The sequence below is a fragment of the Dipodomys ordii genome, unplaced genomic scaffold (genome assembly GCF_000151885.1).
Source record: "Dipodomys ordii isolate 6190 unplaced genomic scaffold, Dord_2.0 Scaffold107, whole genome shotgun sequence".
NCBI lineage: Eukaryota > Metazoa > Chordata > Mammalia > Rodentia > Heteromyidae > Dipodomys > Dipodomys ordii.
The window spans coordinates 219,475-243,392 of NW_012267323.1; the positions used below are offsets into that span (position 1 = coordinate 219,475).

At 49.9% G+C, this 23,918-nt stretch overlaps 1 protein-coding gene across 1 annotated transcript in view; it reads left to right on the plus strand.

Annotated features, from left to right (window-relative positions):
* The first annotated feature begins 74 nt into the window (after positions 1 to 74).
* The window catches only part of Ky (kyphoscoliosis peptidase), a 29,163-nt gene continuing 5,319 nt past the window's right edge, over positions 75 to 23,918 (plus strand). Inside the window, exons 1-8 of the mRNA XM_013028029.1 lie at positions 75 to 207; positions 3,253 to 3,315; positions 7,132 to 7,194; positions 12,953 to 13,027; positions 14,848 to 14,910; positions 16,950 to 17,032; positions 18,139 to 18,247; positions 18,791 to 18,908. Coding sequence (XP_012883483.1) covers positions 75 to 207; positions 3,253 to 3,315; positions 7,132 to 7,194; positions 12,953 to 13,027; positions 14,848 to 14,910; positions 16,950 to 17,032; positions 18,139 to 18,247; positions 18,791 to 18,908 — 707 coding nt within the window. The remainder of the gene's footprint in view (positions 208 to 3,252; positions 3,316 to 7,131; positions 7,195 to 12,952; positions 13,028 to 14,847; positions 14,911 to 16,949; positions 17,033 to 18,138; positions 18,248 to 18,790; positions 18,909 to 23,918) is intronic.

Genomic DNA, 23,918 nt, shown 5'->3' on the forward strand with positions numbered 1-23,918 from the left:
GCGTCCCGGGCCAGGCCGGGGCCGGGGCCATTTGCAGCGCAGGAGGACAGGAGAAGAGCTTTGCAGAGCCACGCATGGAGCTGCAGGAGGACGCCGAGGCCGCCGTGGCCATCGACATGCTGCTGATCGTGCACCCGGAGGAGCAGCCGCCGCGGGCGCGGGCCGAGCCGGGCGCCAGGCTGCAGCCGCTGCAGCAGCGCCGAGCAGGTAAAGCCGGGGTTCACCCCAGGTGTGTGTGGGGGGGACGCACCTCCCCCCTCCTCCCCAGGCTGGGCTCCCTCCGACCAGGAGGAGGAGGAGGGTGGGCAGGGGGAGGAAGACCTAGGCGCACCCCCCCCAACCTCTCCTTTATCCCCACCCCACTTGCTGCCCAGGACACCCCGGGGGTCCCCATGGCAACGCCTGCCTGGCCATTGTCCCAGGCTGACTCCCTGGGGCACAGGCCCCGGGAGGGGTGGGGTGGTTACCTGCCCGCCCCCACGGTGAGGGGTGTGCAGTGGGGATCAGAGCCTCAGGCTGATGACACCCGGACCCCATCCTCCCCACACGTACACCCCCAGCCGGCCAAGTTCTCTCTGTGTGGGTGTGTGTAACTATGGACCAGGCCCACGCACACACCGACGCCTGGATAAGCTAAGGAGCTCCTGGGGTTGGGGAGGCCTTAACAACTGAAGTCTCCTGCCTGGGTTTTCCTCATCTCTTGAGCCAGGTGACATGGAGAAGAAGGTACGGAAGAGAGAAACAGGGGTGCGTGCAGGTGTCTGTAAGGATGGGGCAGGGGGCGGAGGGGGGGTTGGAAATCCGCTGTCCCCACCCCCCCCCACACACACACCCCGCTGGCTCAAACGTGTCCCTTTGGTGATTTGGAAGCGGAAACTCACAGAGGAATTGGGTGCTGAGTGAGCATGGGTGGGAAGCAGGCCTGAGTGTTTTCAGGATGCACAGTGCGAATAGCATGTATATGGTTCTTCAAAAAAAAAAAAGATGGATGTTCAATAAGCCCATAAGACGTGCAGAGACCTTGGGGTGTCCTGGATTTCCCCCCTTCGCCACCCCTCCACCCCCCGCAAGGAAGCCTGCAGCAATGGTGGCTTCTGGGTGCACTAGACTGCATGCCTTCTTCATGAAGGATGACTGACCACAGTGCAGAAAATGACTTCGGCATCCACACACCCCTCAACCCTAGAGTACCCCCCCCCGTGCCCCCGCAGTCCTGCTCTGCCTTGACTCTCACCTCCCCAGATCCTCAGAGCACAGCAAGCATCCATCAGCTGTCTTAACTGTCCTGCAGAAAGGGACGGTCCTGTGGGCAGCCGTGCCCTACCAGCTACAGGCTGAGGTGGCCCAGTAGCTTGTTGGGAAGGCAATCAAGGAAAGGAAATAGGCTGGAGGGCTGAGGAGGATTGGAGGCCTGGGACTGTTTACTTGAGTTGTTTATTGCAGGGTGAAAGAAAATAGCCCACCCAAGGTCCTTGCAGATAGGAAAGAGCAGAATCTCAGAACCAACATGAGATTCCCCCCTACGGTGTGCCCTTACTGTGGTGGTCAGGCCCAGGAGCCCCCAATTCCCAGTCTCCTGCAATCACATCTGTCCCAAAGATTCAGCCATCAGAGAGAGACAGAGAGAGCAAAGAACACAGAGAAACTCAGAGTAAGAAGGCCAGGCCTGGGAATAGCCACTGAGGGGTCAAAGCTCCAGGACACCAGACCAATGTGCCACCTAGGAGCTATATCCATGATCTGAAGCTAAAGGCGCCTCTGCTTGATAAATACTGGCACTTTCTTGAAGATGCTATAGAGAGGACTGTATCAACAATTCACAAATGGTCTGCACCAGAGTAGAGGAAAAGGAAGTGCCCAGCCCTCCAAGGTCTGCAAACAAACCCCAGATTCTCCCTCCCTCTGCAGAGCCATTATCCCCTCCAGGATGCCTCTTCCTTGCCTCTGCCAAGCAAGGCCTGAGCCCCATGTCAGAAGAAGGAAGTCTGAGCCACTTTCACAACACAGACAGGCCCAGTGGCCCCGCTGTCAGAAGGGCATCCGAGGGACAGGAAGGAGAGCACAGGAAAAGCTGGTCACTAGGGATCTGGACTGTCAAAGCCAGCAGATGCCCTCTCCCCTTTGCTCACGGACTCTCACGTAGTTTTCTCAGCAAGTTCCTTATAACCACACTGGCTCAGAAAGCACATGCAGGAAGGAGTTCACTTAGCCCTGTAGCCATGGAAGACAGAGACCCCCCTCCCCTAAAGCTGCCTGCACCAAGTCTGGAAGGGCCTCAAGTCTAACAGAAGTCTATGTGACTCGTGCACTCTGCTTCATGAGTTACATCATGAACCAATCCAAGCGGTAATCTCCAGACTTTTATCGTGTGGGAGTGGCTGGGAAGACTCTGCAGAACCGAAAGGGGGCTTAAGAGGACCTGGGGGCTTCTGAGTGGTTCAAAGCGTGGAGAACCAGAGACTCCTGGGAACTGATCTGCTCTGTGTGCCACAGAGCTGGTCTGATGAGGAAATCTATCAAATCTACCAAAGGTTACACCAAGGCGCACTTCCACACAAGTGACTCATTTTGACTGCAGTGACCTCCCCACCCCCCGCTGCCCAACACAGCCAGGATGTATATCAGCCCCATGCCAGGAACTTGACCGTGCAGCTACCACTTCAGAATTGCTCCAGTGAAACCACTTCCGTTCCCTTCCCTTTCACATTGCATCACTGTCAGAGCAGGATAGAAGTGCACTTAGTGGGCTGGATCTTGGGCTCACATGTCCATGGTCTAGCTGCAAGGGAAGCTGGGAGGGAAGGCAACCGTTACTTTCCGTACCTATAGGAGTAGACAGGCTTTGCCTACTACCTACTTCAGCAGACATCGAGACTACACGCAACAGGTACAGAGAAATAAGGAGGCAACAATGAATGGCCCCTGTCTTCCAGAACAGTGCTTTCATGTTTATGTGTGGGGAATGTCCAAGTAGGAAATGGGCATCTGCATGGAAGAACTTCCCCCCTGGGGCCTCACTGCCATTGAAAACTACTGTGTTAACATTTTATTTTAGTGGGTTTTGGGTTTGTTCGGGTTTTTTTTATAGTAGGGTGGCGTCCCTTTCCTCAAACGCAGCCTCCCTTGGAATCTGAGATAGCCGGGCTCTACTAACCCCACTTGAACGAGGAGAAGTCCACAACTGAAGCGTGGCTCTCTCCCTGAGCTCTCCCTTTAGCAGGGAGCTTCATGGCAGTCCTGGTTATCCCACAGAATTCCAAGGTGTCAAAAACGGAATCCGGAAGTGGCAGACATCAGAAGAAAATGACTTCCAAGGTAAATCCCTTTTTCTTTCTATTCTCCTTGCGAGCTCTCTAACTCAATACATTGCAAAGTAAATGGAGAGGTTGGCTTTCATTTTATTCGGCCTTCAGACGCTGAGCAAAAAGTGGCTACTTGTGACTCAAGCCAGGCTACTGGGACCATTGGGAACCTGCTCTCCTAGAAGCTGTAGCTGAGGAACAATGCTATGAACTTGAGCACACCTGCTTGTCTGTTGGCCGAGTTATAGGTGAAGACTGGCAAGGGAGGACTTAGCCTTCCCTTGGGGTGGTGAGGTTTGAGTATGATCCCCCAGGAAGCAGAGTTTACTTGATCATCAAAAGCTATCCATTCTTTTGAAGTATTTTCCAGAGAGGACAGTCATGACTCTGTGTCCTGTCTAGAGACACCAGGTAAAGGTTCTGTAGAACCTTGCTGGCCTAATGCCCAGCAAATAAAAAGGAACAGACTTCCAAATCCACTTCCCTCTGGTGCCAGGGCATCTTGTTTTCCCCCCGTAGCCTCAGGATCTTTCAGAAATCTATGGATGCAGCTGGCTGGCTATCAAGGATTTCTCCCCACCCCTGTATCCCTTGTAAACTCATTAGTTTATGGACAAATATTGCTGGCAACGCACATAACAGGCACTAGAGAATTCTAATGGGAATCAGACCCTCCACCCAGAATGCTACTAGGGAATTCCATCAGACCCATCGTATGAGCCCTGGAATCAGATGACTGGCTCTCTGAAGCCCAGTCACGCAGCCTTCTACAGATGAGGAAATGGGACTAGAACTGAACAAGACCCAGCAACGATGCCATCCTTTTCACGGTGACAAATTTTCTAGAAGTGAATTCATTCCCTCAACCAATCTTTTTAGTGTTTACCATCTGCCAGGCTCAATGTTTGGGGATGAAACAGTGAAGATGCCCGTCTTCATGGACATGTGTTAACGATGGTAACATCGTAATACCGTTCACAGGCATAGAGTCTCAAAATCCTGGCAGGCTTTCTTGCTCATGGGTAGGAGTCATCTTCAAGACTCTCCTTCCATCCTGCCAGGGTGCATCTTGGCTAGGAGGCTTGCATCAGTACAATGGCCCCTTGCTACTATAGTAATCAGCTGATAACCAGCTCTAGCCCTAATGAAGCCGATACCTGAGCCAGATAAACTATGCTGTAGGTTAGTGAGGATTGTAATAAGAATCAGACCTCCAAAAACCTGTCAGCCACAGAAATAACCATGAAAGTCCACACGCTAAATCAGTATGTGAGTGGGTAAAGAGGAAAAAGGCCAGATATGGGCGCGTGCGCGCGTGCGCGCACACACACACACACACACACACACACACACACAAAGTTACATTATTCTTGTTCACTGTAGCTCTTTCTTACCTTGTCTGAGATGTCTGACATTCATCTGAAGTCTTCTCAGAAAAGGATCAAAAACAGGCTGAGTTCATCCTGTTTTGATCATCTTCTAGGTTCCTGATTGGGAAGGAGGAAAGGAGGAGGGGACTTTAGTAGAAAGAAGTAACAAAACACAAATTAGTGTAGGAATGGTCATGAGACAATCATGAGAGTCTTGTGGTATACGGGACATGGGCATTGGTGCAACCTGTCTGTCCACAGACAAGTGATTAAAGTCGTTCCTTGGGTAGGGTGGGAGGGAACCCACCCTGAGAACTAAGAGCTTAGGGCAAATGCGGGGCTGGAGGGCCACCCTGGAGAGCTCCTGAATCCAGAAAAGATGACAGGTTTACCACTCCACCAATATGCATAGTTAAGTGAAACATTTCCTTTTTAAATGGCATTTTTCCATGCATGCATACATGAAAAGTATAGCTTCTTTCTGTGTTTTCAGAGACCAAGAATCAGAGCGCCATACCCGCCTTGTTGGTGTACCAAGTCCTAGTAACCAGCAGAAGGCAAGCTGATAGCTAGTGCTGGTAGAACGTGTATAAATGTGGTTAGACAGGGGCCACATTTTCCACCCCGTTGCTGTTTTGTATGCTCCTTGGGCTTGGGTGCTGGCAAGGACAGGGAGGTGGGGGGGGGAGTGGGGGGAGATCCTGGAACACTCAAAAGTTTTGGGAGACAGCAGGTGCTTGGGCAGAGCCACCCACCCCTTCCCTCCCCTATAAGCTTGCCCGGCAACGGGCTTCCCTTGCTTGTGATTGGCTGCTATCCTGGATCTTGCCCCAAGTCTGCCTAGCAGCACCGGTGACTGTGCCCTTACAGCGACAGGGAAACCAATTGTGCGGCCCTGACTATAAATACCCCCACCAACAGCTATACCAGCCAATCACCCTCCTCGAGGATTCCCTTCCCCAGATCCTATTTCCTCCCGGAGATGCGGCCAGCTGTGCCCGCAGGAAGAAACCTCCTTGCTCTCCTCTCCTGAGGTTGGCCTGGGGCTCCATCCTAGCATGCCACATCACCCTGAACTGGCCAGCTAAGACCTGGAGGCTTGGGGTAGGGGTGGGGGAGGAAGCCTGTTTAGAGGAGAAGGCTGAATGAAGCAGATGGGCTTCTCCTAGTGTAAGGCCTTGTCGGGTGATTGGCAAGTTTATCCCAGGCTCCGTGTTCCCTGCCGGCCCCCTGGACTGGCTTCTGCTTTACTCGGTTAGGGTCTGATCACATGATCGAGGGGCGGGCCCCATCCGATTAGCTGCACAGGCAGAGTTGTATGAACGGAATCTGTTCAGGGAGAGCATCCCAAGGGTTGGGGCGCTGTGGTCCTGCTGGTCGCTTCCAGTCCTGGGCCTATTGTAGGACAGTAGGAGATGGAGGCCAGGTTTGCATTGGTGGCAAAACCTCCTTCTGCCATAATTTTGGCCCTCCTCCTAGTCACCAGCTTCCCCCGCTGCACCTCCTACCCCTCTGAGTAAGGACAACTTCGGGAAGACCAGGGCCACAACCACAGCAACAGCTGTAAGAGAAGGATAAAGGTGATGTCGTCCTTCTCAGAGAATGTGAAAGGAAGCACACAGAGACTGGCGTATTCCTAGAAGGTGGAAAGAATCTGCCTATAATAGACGCCCTAGCCAAGCACCGATGGCTCACACCTGTCATCCTAGCTACTCAGGAGGCTGAGATCTGGTGATTCAAAGCCAGCCTGGGCAGGAAAGTCCGTGAGACTCTGATCTCCAATAAGCCACTCAGAAAACTGGAAGTGGCGCTGTGGCTCAAGTGGTAGAGCACTCGCCTTGAGCTGAAGAGCTCAGGGACAGCGCCCAGGCCCAGAGTTCAAGCCCCACGACCGACCAAAATAAAAAATAGATGTCCTATAGTGTTTGGACAACTAAACCAATCTGCCCTTTCATCTCAGTGCCAAGGATAGAGCAGGGGGGCAGGCTTCTGTGCTGTTCTTCTCTGAGGGCGGGGTCAAGAGCCCGAGCTAGGGGCCAGGGAACTTGGGTTTCCATTTCCACCTCAAAGAAAGGTGGAAAGAATCCGAGAGACATCCATTTGTGAGGAGAGGTTTGGGAAACTCTACCTGGGGCTGTGAAGTTGGGAGTGACAAGCTTCATAGACCATTAGGGGTGTCATCGGCCTGCATTGGCTCATGCTGAGCAGTGGAAGGGGTCCCTGGGGCCTTGACCTCTTCATGCGGGTGTCCAACTACAGGTCCATGGTTTGTAGGTGTGCACACCGTGGAGATACATTCCTGACTGGGCCCACGTGAGGTCCAGGCCGCGTGGATGGGGCCCAGTTCTTACCAGCTTGCCTTTCTTGCACAATAATGTACAGCTTCCCCGCTCTGCCAGGGGAAAATTCCACCATGGAACCCAGTGGTCACCGCAGTCTTCCCTGTCTTCCTTAAATAGAAAGCCTGGCGGAGAAGCAGCACCCTCAGCAGCCACAGGTCATCACCGCCTATGACAACCAAGGTAAGGGAATCCCTGGCTGCTTGTGGTGCATTTCCCTGTAGCTTTGCTCCTGGGAGCTGTCGCCCCAGCCGGAGACAGTCTGGGATATGAAGCTTGGTTTGTAGGGATCATTCAGATCGTCTCTCTGCCCCATGGAGATGGGAGCATCTGTGTCCTCCCCTTGAGCTCCAGAGGGGAAAAAAAACACTGAGAGACTGTTTGCTTCAAGTCTTGCCCTTCACCTGGGATCAAGATATTTAAAAAATAATAATAAATCCCAAGCCGGGCGCGGCTGGCTCACACCTGTTATCCTAGCTACTCAGGAGGCTGAGATCTGAGGATCACAGTTCAAAGCCAGCCTGAGCAGGAAAGGCTGTGAGACTCTGATCTCAAGAAAACGAGAAGTGGTGCTGTGGCTCAAATTGTAGAGCGCTCGTCTTCAGCTGAAGAGCACAGGGACAGTGCCCAGGCCCAGAGTTCAAGCCCCACAACCAACCAAAAAAAAAAAAAAAAAATCCCGAAGCCACAGAATTTCATCATCACCATCACCTTATCATCACCACAGTTAGGATTTATGGAGTACTGATTCTGCGTTCTGTCAGCTTCACGGTTAACATCATTTGACAGGGGCTCTTACTGACTTCCTTTGTACAAAGGGAGAAACTGAGGCTGGAAAGGGCTGTCCGAGTATCCGAAAATCACATGATCAGCAAGGGTTAGAGCCCTAAAAGCCTTTGTCCTTCTCTCTCCCAGTAAGCTCTCAGGCTGTTAACCTTCACGTGGCTCCTGGGTCAACTTCCTCTGCAGCTCCCCTAGAATCTGCCCTCCCCCTGCCTGCTCACGTTTCCTGGCCCACCAGCCCTCCCTCCCTCCCTCTCTCCCTCCTGAGTCTCAGTGTTTCCTTGGCCTATCTGAGACTGAGAATTCTGGGGGCAGGTGCAGGGGGAGGGGGGGGCGGCGGTGGAGAGGGACATTCCATGTAATGCTGAGCTTGCTGCCATGAGAATCTTCATTTTCTCAAGACAGGCTCTGGGGGCTTAAGAATGGCAGACAAGAGCATCCCCGAGCTGTCTGTACAGTTGACCAGATCAGAGCACATGAGAGGGCAGACCAGAGGGTAAGGCCTGGTGAGAAGCTCCCATGCCCACTGTGGTTAATAATCACTCTTATTGGAGACCCAGAGGGCCTGACATCAAAGACCTCTTATAGGCTCAGTCCTAAGATTCGGGCATGAGTAAGACTGATGTATTTACCCTGCACAGAAATGAAGTGATTGCATCTAGGGACAAGGGGCAGCTCACTCCACCTGAAGCAGGTTATGTGAGATTTGGAACCCTCTCAGGGAAATTGCTCTGTGAAGCGTGGGCCGGCCCAGCCTCTCTGCAGAAAGGCACTGTCAGGTAATAAGAAAGGGAAAGCCAACGTGGGTCACTGGTACAAGGGGCCAGCTATTTGCAGTCTGTCTCAGTATCTCTTTTGGCTGGCAACTCTAGGACAAGCCTCTAGAGCCTGCTTCGTGGGTCCCCCAAGATCTACCAGGACAGATATTAATACCAGTGCAAGCCAAGGCCGCACTGAAATGGACTTATCTCACATCGCCCACCACAAAGCAAAACTCAAGAAATATTCTATTAGAAAGAGAGTAGATGAGCTGGAGAGGTGGCTCAGTGGTAGAATGCTTGCCTAGCAGGCATGAAGCCCGGGATTCGATTCCTCAGTACCACATACACAGAAAAAGCTGGAAGTGGTGCTGTGGCTTAAGTGGTAGAGCGCTAGTCTTGAGTACAGAGAGGCTCAGGGACAGTGCCTAAGCCCTGAGTTCAAGCCCCAGGACTGGCAAAAGAAAAGAAAAAGAAAGAAAAAGAATGTGTGAACAATACTTACCTCACTTGTGAAACGAGACACATCCTGGTAAGGGAAGATGGATAATCCTAACAAATAAAACAGTGATTCTGGTAACCCTAAAGGAGAAAATAAAGAGTTCAAGATGATGGGGACAGGGGAGACTGGGGTATATCCATTTCCTGGAGATGCTATAGCCAATTCCCACAAACTTGGTAGCTTAAGGTAACACACACACACACACACACACACACACACACACACACAATGGTTTTGTCATTTCTGGAAGTGATTCCTCTGAAGTTGGCTCAAGTCACACTGTCAGCTGGGCACTATTGGAAGAAGGTCTATGGGAGAATCCATTCCTTGCTTCTACATTCTGCTTCTGCAGGCTGCCAGCATTCCTTGGCTTGTGGCTGTGTCACTCCAGTTTCGGAGTCCATTATCACATTGCCTTCTCTCCTTATAAATAACCAAATCTCTCCCCGTCTCCCTCTTATAAGGCTGTACATGGTTGCATTTAGGGGCCAATCAGATAATGCAGGATAATCTCTCGGTCCTAAGAGACTTAATTTAATCACATATACAAAATCTTCCAGGTCAGAGAAGGTAATGCTCTCAGGTTTCCAGAAATTCTGGCATGGATATCTTTAGAGGTTGGTGCTCACAGTCTATTACAAGCGACAATTTAAAACAGAGCAGGTGGAGCTTGGGACAGAACTCAGGGGTAGAACACTCATATATGGAACCCTGTGTTTGATCCCAGTACCGACATAGAGAGAAAGAGACAGAGACAGAAAGAGAAGGCAGTTTTCTGGTGCCTCCAGGTCATCAATCCTTACCCCTATGTAAGGGGTCTGCTCGTGGGCAGAGTGGCTTTCTTTTTTGTTGCTGTTGTTGGTCATGGGGCTTGAACTCTGGGTTTGGGCACTGTCCCTGAGCTCTTCAGTTCAAAGCGAGTGTTCTACCACTTGAGCCACAGCACCACTTCCAGTTTTCTGGGTGGTTTATTGGAGATAAGAGGCTTGTGGACTTTCCTGCTCCGGCTGGCTTTAAACCATGATCCTCAGATCTCAGCCTGTGAGCCACAGGCACCTGGCTAGAGAGGCCTATTTATGATCACATGATTCCAGACCTGGGACTTCCCAGAGACCTCCATCCTACCCAAGGGGTCCTGCATAGGGCTGTGTTTTCAGGAGCTCACTGGAAGCTAAGGAGCAGCCAGGGCTGCAAAAGACCCCTTCATTACACAGTGGGCTCAGATTTAAGTTATAGAGCACTAAACGACCATCTCATAACCAGAGATGTTGAACAGGGCTTTTGTACTGCATTTGGTAGCACCCAGTGAGGTTGGTGCTCCAATAATGGTGTAGAGAGCTAGATAGTCCCATTACCTGCTAGCATGCTTGCCCCTGGATTGTCCTAGCTCACCACTGCCCAATTACAGCCTCCTGGGGCAGAAAAACAGCACAACTGTGGTGAATACCTTAACCAAGGCCTTGTCAACATTACAAATGCTTTTAACTAAGACCTCCTGACCCCAAGCTGCTGCAGAAAAATATTTCTGATTCTGCTTTGGAAATAATTAACAATACAGCAATAATCAAACGTGGTACCCTGCTAATAGAGAGTTAATGAACGCCTTACATTCATGTTGGCAAGTATCTAGCACAAATCCCAGGGCTCCCACCCCCACCCACCCCCACACACATACACATTCATGTCCACATGTATGCCTGATGGTATTTGTTAATTGACCAGTGCTCTGGGCAGCCACTTTCAATCAGTCAGATTTAATGAACAACCCAAAACCTGATTGCCCTCCGTGAATTAGGTATTCTGAGGAAAATTAAGCCGTTAGACAAATCCTGATTGAAGCCTGAAGCAGTTTAGAAAGTCTCAGGTGGGAGAAATCTCCACCGTGGGTAGAAGGCAGCCCCCTCATAGACTGTGCACAAGGTGGCCTGTGCACATTTCCACTCTGAAAGGGTAGGGGACAGGCAGGTGAGCCTGTAGTAGGCTCACAGACTTTCCTACCTGGGCTGGCTTTGAACCGTGATCCTCAGATCTCAGCCTCCTGAGTAGCTAGGATGACAGACGTGAGCCACTGGTGCCTGGCTAGAGAGGCTTATTTATGATCACACATGTATTAGGGTCAAACTGCCATGATTTCAGACCTGGGACATCCCAGAGACCTCCAGCCTACCCAAGGGGTCCTGCATAGAGCTGTGTTTTCAAGCGCTCACTGGAAGCTAAGGGGTAGCCAAGGCTGCAAAGGACCCTTTCCTTACACAGCGGGCGCCCGGACAGGCTCAGACTTAAGTGATAGGGCCCCTTCACAGGATGAGAGAGAAATACTCTCTAAAATACCTTTACTAAGCCAGCCTGAGCTGTAGTTGCAGAAGTGTTATTGGAGTGAGGATGTAGGTCAGGAGAGGCCCACCAGGAACCTAAAGTCCCAACCAGGGTCTCCTTTACATTTGGTTGTGATTGTTTACAGTCACTGTCAAGTGTTGTGATCATCTAATTACACTTAGCGTTTAGACCCAACTGTGAATCTTGCTCCAAATGGTGCCTATGATCAGAGACCGGTCGTATTAGCATTTTTCTTCTTACATTCGGAGTCTTACTTGTATTGAGTATTAAGAGTCCCCATCCCCTCTCCTCCAAGTCCCACCTTGAGGATGCATGAAACTAGCCAGTGCCGTTCACCTTGAGACGGGTTAACCGGGCCAAGGACATTCTAGAAGTGAGAGAAGCCTCTAGAAGCTCTGATCAAAGAGCAGGACTCCACGGAGAACCCTACAGTGTCCTTGAGGCAGAGCTAGGCAGCAGCTCAGCTGTGAGAAGAGCCAGGAGGAGCCTGTCAGCTGGGCATCAGCCCTGTCCCCAGAGGACGGGGTGCTGCGGGCAGGAGAGAAGGGATTGGATATTGCAGATGGGAGGAGGAGCTTGTGGAATGGGGGACCAGGTTCTGAATGAGTGGCTCTCATGTGGGTCCTGAGCTATAGAAGGGCTCCCTTGAACTCCCTTACCTTCAGACCTACTTTCTGATCTACTAGCCAAACAAACAAAAATAAAATCTAGGTCTTTCATTTCTCTCTCTCTCTCTGTCATGTTCTTCCTATAACTATGTCTGCAATTGGGGGGGGGGGAGAATCGGCAAAAATACTTTATTTTTAATAAGTATTGGCATCTTATTCTTGGCCCCATGCATCTCTGATACAAGAGAGCATTAGGCCAGGCACTGGTGGTTCACACCTGTCATCCTAGCTACTCAGGAGGCTGAGATCTGAGGATTGAGGTTCAAATCCAGTTGGGGCAAGGAAAGTCCGTAAGACTCTTATCTCCCATGAGCCACCGCTGTGGCTCAAGTGGTAGAGCGCTCACCTTGAGCTGAAGAGCTAAGGGGCAGTACCCAGAGTTCAATCTTCATGACCAACCAAAAGAGAGAGAGAGAGAAAGGTGGAGAGTGCTTTTGTCCATCTTTGCCCAGATCCAGAAGGTGCTTGGCTTGTTGTCTGTGGAGTTCTGAAAAACAAAACAAAACAATAACAACAACAAGAAAATGACTTGTATATTCAAAAGAGTGCTCTAGCCAGACAGAGTAGATCATCCCTGTAATTCCCAGATTTGTGGGAAATGCAGGTTTGAGGACCCTCATTCCAAAGTCTACCCCGGGGTGGGGGAGAAAGCATGAGACCCTATCTGAAAAATAAATCAATAAACAAACAAAAAGGGGCTAGAGGTGTGCGCTAAGTGGTAGAGCGCTTAACCTCACAAGTACAAAGCCCTGGGTGAGTTCAAACCTCTGTACCACCAAAAAAGAAAAAAAAAAAGCACTGAAGTACATTGTGTTCTGTTATTTGAATACCTGACATGAGCTAATGAGCATGTCTTGGCTTCATCTGACTGAGAATATCGCCCTTCTCTCCAGGGACGCAGCTCACGGTGGAAGTCCACCCCTGTGACGCCATGCCCCAGCTCCTCAAGAAGTTTTCTTTGGCCAAACGTACGTACGTACAGGGCTGCTCATCCTATGGGGCTTTAGCAGGGAGGGTGGAGGGTAGCAGGATGGGGTCAGACCCTAGCCTAAGCACCTTCTGATGGATAGGGAGGAGTGGTCTTGGGGGAGAGGGGGAATCAGGGGAAAAGGGGTCTGTGGACTCAGACAAAAGCAGAGAAGTGTAACTACTTCATGCCTACCAGCTTCCTCTGTTCTTGCATCTCTTGGGATTGGGCCTGGGACGTGACACAGGGCGTGTGTAGCTGAATGTGCATTTCATTGTTGTTGGTGCATCTTGCTGAACTGCCAAGAACCTAGCACTTAACACTCATTAACCTTATGCCCTTTTAACATATACAATAGTATCCCCATGTTTTTGTGTGTGTTTTTTTTTTCAGAGAAGCCACGCAAGGCTCGGAAAGGTGATCTAACTGCCCAAGTTTTACCCAGCCGGGAGATGAGTCGGAACCTAGGTTCGACTCTGAAGCTGTATTTAGCTGGTCTCAGTGCATGTGTACAGAAAAGGACCGCCATGCCCCCTCCACCTCCCTTCTTCATCTCCTTGTAGGTGCTCATCTCTTGGCCCCAGGAGGACCACAGGCCAAGGAAGGGAGGCTGCAGAGTCCCTATCATGTCCACTCCATGTGCTAAAGTCCTCTAAGACTGTCTGTCAGCTGTTAGGATCTCAGGAGGGCAAACCAATGTGGCTCTGGGGAAGGAAGGAAGGAAGGAAGGAAGGAAGGAAGGAAGGAAGGAAGGAAAGAAGGAAGGAAGGAAGGAAAGAAGGGAGGGAGGGAGGGAGGGAGGAAGGGAGGGAGGGAGGAGAAGAAAGGGAGGCAGGGAGGAAGGGAGGAGAAGAAAGGGAGGCAGGGAGGAAGGGAGGAGAAGAAAGGGAGGCAGGGAGGGAGGGAAAGAAGGAAGGAAGGAAGGAAGGAAAAGGGAAAGGAAATGAAAGGAAAGGAAGGGAGGGAGGAAAACAATAGTAGAAATGAAACCCAAGCCAGAAATAGTTCACAAGAAACACTAGCTCTGGTATTTATCAAGGAAACCCCATTTTTCCATCAGATGGTAGATATGAAATCACACACAAATGTGAGAAACAATGGAACAGCTGCTCCTGAGAATGGCCTGTGTATGTCTGCAACCTTCCACTGTTTTATTTAACAGCTTAAAGTGGCTTTTAGGGGCATCTGCTCACTTTGGCATTCCCACCCACCAACTCCGCTCATTTCATTCGAGACCAACCTGACCTGCTTTCAAGAAAAGTTCCTTTATGTGCTGTGTGTGTGTGTGTGCATGGAATCTAATATCCATTGACCATTTTGCCTTCACCATCCTGAATTCACAAGAGTTCACTTGCCCTTTGACAACGTCTTAAGCCTTCTGAGTTTCCCAAGGGCTGAACAGACTGCCTTCTCCTCCTCTAGTTTTACTTTGACCCACCATTGGTCTAGTCCTGGGGTTATCTGGAGGGAACTGGTTCATGCTAGCATCCTCGGCCGTGTTCCAAGATGGGCACAAGGATGCGGCCAAGAGTTGAGTCCCAGGCTCCTTGTATAATTCCAAGTGTTAAGGTCAAAGAATATTTCTATCTCTACTCCCTTTTCCATCATTCATCCACTCCTGCTTTCCAGTCTCTTCCCGGCCTCACCAGGAAGTTCACGGCAAATTCTAGCACCACTTCTAGGGTAGGAGAGGATGGGTGTAGGAAGCTATGAGAAAAAAAAAATGATTGAACAGGAGGAGACATCAGAAGCCAGCATTGCCACCAAGAGAATCATCCGTGTTTGTATTTCTGTTTCTTCTGCACCGTTGGCATGTTATAGGTTTGCAAGGTGACAAAAATGGAAACACCCGACCCCGGCAGCCTGGAGGAAAAGATGCCCATGGTAAGTTTCGGGTCTTCTTGTCTAGGGCCAGTTCCCAAGAACACACAACTGAGTTGGCTTCATGAGCCAGTTTCCAGACGATCAGCAATGGCTTCCTGGGACACTGGGAGTGTGGGGCCACCTATGGTTTTGGAGGGAGGAGCATCATGATTGATTAACAATGTCTGCATGGACATGTTCATAGGAGAAGGTGTCAGAAGTCATCCCTTCCGATCACAAAGCAGCCGGTTATAGGAAACATCAAGACAGTTCAGGATGATGTGAGTGTTAGTGGAGCACTAAATGTCTGCAAGGTAGCAGGGCAGAGGAAGAAACATGGAATAGAATGATAGACAACTTGGGTGGGTTTTTTTTTGAGGTGGGGGACCTCATTTATCTTGCCTCAATTCTCCTCCCACCCTTGATACACTACCAGGTATCATCTGGGGCTTGGAGTAGCTCAGTACTTCTTCCTATTGTTGCATTTGAAAATTAGAATAATTTAGTTAATGCTACTGGGTGTTTTAAATGTATTTATGCAAAAAAAAATCCTATTTGTACCTTATAGGACCTGCTCAGGAAGTAGATTTAATAAAGCATAAACCATTGTGGGTGTTTCGATATTAAAAATGTTAACCATTGTAAAATGGAATCAAGAACGGAAAAAGGTAGTAAAATACGGTTTACAGCCCATTTTAGGAATGCCATACTTCTTCTAAATTGGAGCCAGGGGAGAGGAACATGGAGTGGAAACCTGCTCTGTATAAATCCACATCAAATCTACTTCGATCGCCTGTTGACTCCTTTTAGGCAGCAGCAGGACCCTAGAATCTCTGGAGGAAAAGGGCACTGAGAAATGTCTGGGTAGAAGCCAGGTGCTGGTGGCTCATGCCTGTCATCCCAGCTACTCAGAGGCTGAGATCTGAGGATCATGGTTCAAAGCCAGCCTGGGCAGGAAAGTCCATGAGACTCTTATCTCCAATAAATCACCAGAAGTGGCGCTGTGGCTCAAGTGGTAGAGAGCTTGCCTTGAGCTGAAGAGCTGAGGACAGTGCCCAGGCTTGCCCCCCACCCCCCGCAAAAAAATGGGTAGGAGTCTTCCCGAGGTATGCCCCATTCTGAAAGGGGCTAGCCGGAGGACGGCTGACACAGGACACACAAACTGGGGGGGAAGCGGGGATGATGATTCTCAGGCCTGGTACCCACCCAGAAAGAAATATGGGCTGCAAATCCAGAGGGTTGAAGGAGAATCAGGATGGTGCTAGCCCCGTGAGCTTTCTAGATCCACCTCTCAGCACTGCCTGGGACTCTCCTTGTGACAACATCAGTTTTTGAGGTTTCTTTCTTCCTGCATCTCTGTCCCTGCCAACCTCCCCCCTGCCACACAGACACACACAGACACACACACACACACACACACATACACACACACAACCAGACTCCCGGCAGGAGGCTTCTTAAGAGAAAGGCTGGGTAAGATGAGTCATTTTGAGGCTCAGCCTCCTTTAGAGGCTTGTTCCTAGCACCTCAAGCACCCTTGAGGCCACCACAGTTTGGCTTTCTTAGGGTGTCCCAGATAGCCATGGACAAGAGAGTGACCCCAAGGGATGCCAAATACACCTCCCTCTGTAAGATCCAGACAGCTATCCCGTAACGCCTTGCACACACACACACCCTCCCCCCAGCACATGGCCAAGGCCTGGAGTCTGTCAAGGGCTAGTGGTACTGCCTTAAGTGCTTCCCAGAGGAAGCCACGGAAAACTACATTGTGGGATACAAAGGCGTTCAATCACCAGTATGTCTGGGTTTGACCGAGGTTAAGCCAGTGGCTGGCATCTCTGGGTCTACACATAGGCTTGTGTTTCCTGTGCATCTCCAAGAGTTCCCAAACTACTTTGACTAGGGAAACCAGCTAGGAGACTACAGTTCCTGGGGCTAGAATTTCCAGCTGTGGGACTTGTGTTAAAGGCCAGGCCGTTGCAATTAAAGAAGGGAACCTGGGCACCGTAACCTCTCCACGGAGGGTCCCAACTGCTGACTGAGCTTTCCTGTGTTTCTAGCCTATCCTTGGGACAAGTCCAGTCTCAAATCCATGCCTCTCGACCTCAGGAAGTTTGAAAAACTGGACACCTATGCCTCACAGGTAGGAGAGCAGGCCCTCTAGCCAAAAGCCCATAAAGGTCCCCCAAATCAAAGCAGCCAAGCCTCCTGAATATCCTGAGTTTCCCGGATTGATGACTCTGGATGGACTGGACGGGAAGCAGGCAGCAGATCCCTGTCCAAAGCCAATGGACACCCCATCCATTGGCCATCTGTGTATCTCCTTTGGAAAAGTGTCTATATATAAGTATGTACATAGAGCAGGGCACCGGTGGCTCACGCCTGTCATCCTAGCTACTCAGGAGGCTGAGATGTGAGGATTACGGTTCAAAGCCAGCCTGGGCAGGAAAGTCTGTTAAGACTTATCTCTAACTAACTACCAGTGGAGTTGTGGCTCAAAAGCTCAGGGATAGTACCCAGGCCCTGAGTTCAATCCCTACAACTAACAATAAATAAGCAGATAAATATGTAAATCTATTCTTTACATATTCTGAATATTAAGCCCTTATCAGGTATGCAATTTGTGTTGTTTTCTCTTAATAATACCTTTTAACGTTCAGATCTTTTTTGTTTCAATAAATTCGTTTACTTATTTTTCCTTTTGTTGGTGATTTTAGGATCCTATCTAGGGATCCATGGCCAAACAATGATTGGCTCCAGTACTTCTAAAAATTATATGGCTTAATCTCTTATATTTGAATCACTGATCCACTTTTCCCCTTTATTTTTGTATACTATGCAATGCAAATATCCAATGTCATTCTTTTGCACATGGAAATACAATTCTTCCAGCCAGGACCATTTGTGATTTTTGTTTGATCAAAATTCAAATGGCTATAGAAGTATATGGGCTTCTCTCTATAAATTCTCAGTTCTATTCGGTGGGTCTATAAGAGTCTATGCTGATACAAAACATTTGCCTTACAGTAAGTTTTGACATTGGGAAGTCCCAGCGGGAGAACCTCATTTTCTCTTTAAAAAAAAAAAATTGCTTGTGATCCACACTCAGCCAGCCCGTCCCTCCGCGCCTCCTCTCCCAGCTTCTTTACCTGGAGGAAGAGCAGCACTGGCTGTGAGGGAATAGAGCCAGGCACCCCCCCCACGGCCCTCTTCCCGGCCCTGAAGCAGCACACCCTTCCTGCTCCCCAGGTGACGGTCAAGAGTAGCCTGGATGAGCTGGTGTGTGACCTGCTTCAGGAAGCGCACAGCGATCTAGAAAGAGTCCGCGCCATTTGGATATGGATCTGCTACCACATAGGTATGCTCACTTTGTGGTGTGTGTGTGTGTGTGTGTGTGTATGTGTGTGTGTGTGCACGTGCATGCGTGTGCCATTACCAGAGCTTAAACTCAGGGACCTCAAAATGGCTTGCTTCACTTGTTTATGGTTGGGGTTCTACCACTTGAGCCAGGCCTTCAGTCCAGCATTTTGTTGGTTAACTGGAGATCAAGTGTCTCAGATTCTTTTTTTTTTTTTTTTTGTCGGTCGTGGGGCTTGAACTCTGGGCCTGGGCGCTGTCCCTCAGCTCTCCAGCTCAAGGCGAGCGCTCTACCATTTGAGCTACAGCGCCACTTCCGGTTTTCTGGTGGTTTATTGGAGATAGGAGTCTCACGGTCTTTCCTGCCCGGGCTGGCTTTGAACCGCAATCCTCAGATCTCAGCCTCCTGAGTAGCTAGGATTACAGGCGTGAGCCACCAGCGCCCGGCAATGTGTCTCAGATTCTTCTACCGAGGCTGGACGGAGCCACGGCAGGGCCCTGTTTCCTCAGGACCCCTCCCTTTTTTGCTCTCCCCCTCCCCCAGAGTATGACATTGAGGCTGCTCAGGAGAAGAATCGCCGAGCCTTCAAACCTACGAGCATCCTGAAGACCAAGAAGACCAATTGTGATGGCTACGCTGGTCTCTTTGAAAGAATGTGCAGGTATGACAGGCAAGGGGGTGCTGCTGACCGGACCCCGTCCCTCTTCCCTGCTTCCTGTGCACGGGATAGCTTCCTCCCATGCCTGGCCCGAAACCTGAATTTGCAAACTCTGCTCTGAAATCCAAGGGAGTCCCGCAAAGGTCAATTTCTCCCTTTCAGCACCAGCGTAATTGACCCTGTACCATCTGCTGGACTTCGTGATGCATTAACATAATGGCAGACGAACGCACAGCAATAATTTAGTTATAAAAGCCCCTTTTTTCCGCCTTCTCCCATCTCCGTGCAGCTGAAGGTTAAATGAATGGCAGGTCGGGGAACAAAAGGACAGTAGCTGCTCACACCGAGAGGGCTGTGAAAATCCTTTGGGAAGGTGCAGATGTCTTACCTGGGGAAATTAAAGTATCTACTCGGAAAAACCTGTCAGTCAGAAGCCGGGTAGTCAGGGAGAAACGTCTGTCTGTCTGTCTTCAGGGCATATATGTGGCCAGGTTGGTAGCTTGACTGAAGAATGAACAGAGAGAGGGAGAGAGGGAGAGAGAGAGAGAATAATTTGGTGGCTCAGTGGTAGAGTGCTTGCCTTGCACACATGAGGTCCCTGAGTCTTACTGGTTTCTTCATCTTCAAGTCTCTCCTCTTCCACCTCCCCTAGGAGTACCCATGTCTCCCATCTATACACAGTAGGCCCTCAATGGCTAGAGAGTTAGAATGGATCGTTATAATGGGTCGTTCTGCAAGGCTAATGGATAGTTATAAAGTGACAGGAAAGGACAGGGGCATTCCTAGGCAGATTAGGGTGTTCTCTTTTAAATAACTGAAGAACCACATGTGTTTAGCATCTATCAGAGAGGATGGTTTTCATCTCAGTTTGCAAATGTGAAAATGTTCTAGATTTATGTTTATCCAGGGTCCTCTTTCTAGCGTGCCATAGGAGTGCGAGATATAAAGCCAGAAAGACTTGGGTTTCCGTCTATCAGCGATCACTTATCTGTTGGGCTCCTTTTGATAAGAGGTTGAATTTTACAGTCTCTGTTTCCTCATCTGTATACGGGGGAACCCTATCACCTCGTTAGCAAGACAGGACTGGGTAGGAACATGTCATCTGAGGTTTTCCACCTGACTCTGGAGTTCTTGAATTTTCATTTTAAAAAATAATAATAAAAATAAAAACCTTCCCTGTCTATTTTTTTTTTTTTTGGATATTGGGAGTATTTTTGCTCTATGGAAATTTCCTCCAGGCTGGGCTGGCCCACATAGACTCAGGAAATTGACACCTGCCTTGAGTGAAACTGTCATCTTGGTTGCCTGGTCCAGATTCTTAACAAGGGCCATATTCTGGCCTGCAGCTGTTCATTAAAATACAGCTCGGCGCTCTGCATCGCCGAAAGTTTAGCTCCATCCTCACGGTTACCATGAGCAAGATTCCTCCCCCTGCCTTAAATGTTAAGGATCAGTAACCTACACATGCATCACCTCCCTAATCTTTACCCCCTAACATATAACTGCCAGAGGTCTGGTGGATTCATTAGTTCATCCCTTCATCACGGAAGCCAATGCAATTTCCAATTGCTGATTTACCCCTGCAGGGCTGTCAGGGAAGAGCTGTTCCCGTGCAGCCATTTTGACTTCCCGCCAGGACATTCCATCTCCTTGCCACGGCCTCCTTAATGACTGATTTAACCACGTGACTTTGGTAGGGAACGTAGATGTTTCTTGATAGCATCATTCATCTTCTCGTGGTCTCTCCCCAGTTACCCATGTGTGGCATCTTTTGTTAGTGCTCTTGCAGGGGATGGCCGGTCTGGTTTCTTTCTGACTTTCTGTCATCAAACATGAATGTCCTCTCCTTGTGCCTTGGTTGCCTGTAGCCTTAATTGATTCTGTCTTATCTCCTGGCAGTTGGTCCAAATTACTTCTCCAGGCTTCTTGCCACTGATCCTACCTCCAGTAAATTCTCTTCTCCGGTTACCACGGCTTAGGTCCCACCAGGTAGCAGATTTCCCAGAGATTTGGGGGGTAACTAGAGGCTTTGAGGCTGAGTGAGCTGATTATCCCCAGTCAGATGACAATTGGGTTTTCATCCACCCACAGAGAGGCTGAGGTATTCACATGCAGACAGCTACTCTGGTCATCCCCCCAAAGTCTTACAACACCGCTTGATCCCAAATGCTCTAAAAGATAGGGAGTGACCATCTAAACCTTCCGTGAGATGCCAGTTCCCCAGAAGATAACTTTAAATGACTGCCAAATGTGACTTCTTCCTGTAAGGCCTCTGAGACACCTAAATTCCCCTTTCCCCATAGGGATGCACCGAGGGAAGAATCAAAGATAAATTATTGAGCCAGATGGCCGTGGTTCTTGCCTGCAATCCTAGCTACTCGGGAGGCTGAGATCTAGAGTATCACAGTTCAAGGCTAGCAGTTCAAGGCAGAATAGTCTAGGAGACTCTGTCTCCAAGATAACCAGCAAAAAGCCAAGCTGGAAGCATGGCTCAAGTGGTATAGTACCCACTGAATCTACAAGTAAAGCAAGTAAAAGGTCTTAAATTTAAACCTTGGTACCAAAAAACAAAAAAATAAGAATTATATTACTTTAACAGATCATCTTAATTTCACTCTATGTGACAACTCCGGATTTATAGAGTAGATCAAAAGCTTGCTTTACGAATGGCCTGGCCCAATAGAGCTGCTTCTTATCTGTGCCTCAGGATGACTGTATCCCAATTTTACCTGAGCTCCTAGCTCGCAGCGCAAGGTGACTTCCATCTCTGAACCAGCCCTCCCTTGCTAGAGAAGAGAGCACACTTCATGCCACTCCACGCAGCCCTTGGGGCGAGAATTACTATGGTGATTACAAGTTACTGACCAAGCCATGAGGAGTAATGGGAGAAGGGGGAGGGGGGAACGGTAACATTTAGCAGAAATGTACGCAAGCTGTCAGCTGTGCCGGAGAGCAAGTACACAAACCATGAAAGAGGAGCCACGGTTTATTATCCTGCTGCAGCACAGAAATCACTCTTTCAACAAGGTACCAAACGGAAAGCATGTCTCCTTGCCTTTCCTTACAACTGCAGTCCCTCCCTCCCTCCCTTCTTTTCCCACTTGGCTCAGACATCCTGGGAGAGATGATAGAGCCGGGGACACACTGCTGCTGGAGCCTGGCATATGGTCCTATCATACAGTTCCTGTAACAGGGCCTTGACCCTCTTGGTACAAAATGACAGTCGTAGTCTTGACCTACTCAATTAATACCGGAGGAGGACACAACACACTTAGCTCGTATGCCCGGATGTTTGTTGGTTGTTGTGGGGCTTGGACTCTGGGCCTTGCGCTCCTCAGCTCAAGGCGAGCGCTCTACCACTTGAGCCCCGGCACCACTTCCGGTTTTCTGGTGGTTCGTTGGAGAAAAGAGTCTCAAGGATTGTCCTGCCCGGTCTGGCTTTGAACCTCGATCCTCAGATCTCCGCCTCCTGGGTAGCCAGGATGACAGGCGTGAGCCACCGGTGCCCAGCCTGGATCTCTTTCTTTCTTTTTTTTTTTTAAGTCAGAAGGATAAGGTATTCATGGAAGCCACAGTCCCAGGGGAAGCAGGTAACGCTCTTGCTTCTGCTTGTCTGGACCTCTGTGCAGTCCATCTCTATCCAGCCTCCATCCATGGCCACAGGGCCCTTCACAGCCCTGGGGTTTGCTGTGGTCGGGTCCCTGAGCCCTGGGGTGGGGGCCTCAACTTTCTCGGGAACTTCCCGGTGCCCTGGGGAAGTTTACTTCGGGCATCCTGCATGCACGTTTGCTTGGTGGACTGAAACACGCATCAGCCCCTGCTGAGGAGCTGATTCTGGGGTTGTCAAAACTGTCGAAAGTAAAAGCAAGATTCTGCAGTCTGAGGTTGTTAAACAGATGTCCTTGGGTGATATTTTAGGCTCTCAGCTGTATAGCTGAGTTCTGTAGCAGGTAGAAGTGCTTTTCATCCTTCTTCATCTCTTCCTCCTCCTGCTCCCCCTCCTCCTTCTTTTTCCTCCTCCTCCTCTTCCTCCTCTCTTCCTACCTTCTTTCTTCTTCCTTTTCTTTTGCCGCCTCCTCCTCCTCCTCTTCTCCTCCTCTTCCTTCTTCTCTTCTGCCTCCTCCTCTTCTTCCTTCTTTCTTCTGCCGCCTTCTCCTCCTTCTCTCCTCCTCCTCATCCTCTTCTTCTTCATCATCTTCCTTCTTCCTTCTTTCTTCTGCCTCTTCCTCTTCTTCCTCCTCCTCCTCCTTCGCTTCAGTACTATGGATTGAACTGAGGACTTTGTGCTTCCTAGGCAGGTCTACCCTTGGAGCCACACACCCAGCCTTTTTCTGTACTAGCTCTTTTTACAGCGCATCATTCCCCTGTTGGCCTGGGCTGCCATCCACCTCCCTGTGCCTCCCTGTGTCACTGGAGATAACACATGTGTGCCACTTCCCCCATAGCTGTGATAGCAGGCTTGTACCACTGCATCCAGCTGCTGGTTGAGATGGAGTCTCACCAACGTTTATGCCCGAGCTGGCCTCCAATTGTGTTCCCCTGATCTCTCCCTCCGAAGTAGCTAGGATTGCAAGCTTGAGCCACCACACTGAGCCCTCTGCCCTTTTTTCTTTTCCACTGTTCTCCCAGCTTTAGCTCGCAAAGCGAATACCCCCTCTGTTGGGCCCCCAGGAATTTGTTTTATTATTGGTTTTTATTTTTTTATTTTTGTCAGTTGTAGGGCTTGAACTCTGGGCCTGGGCGCTGTCCCTCAGCTCTTCAGCTGAAAGTGAGCACTCTACCACCTGAGCCACAGTACCACTTCTGGTTTTCTGGTGGTTCATTAGAGGTAAAGAGTCTCATGGACTTTCCTGCCCAGGCTGGCTTTGAACCACGATCCTCAGATCTCAGCCTCCTGAGTAGCCAGAATGACAGGTGTGAGCCACCAGCGCCTGGCTAGGTTTTTGTTTTATATACTGGTGTTGCATTGTAGTGACATCTGCAGGTATGTCTGCCTTCCAATCATGAACACGG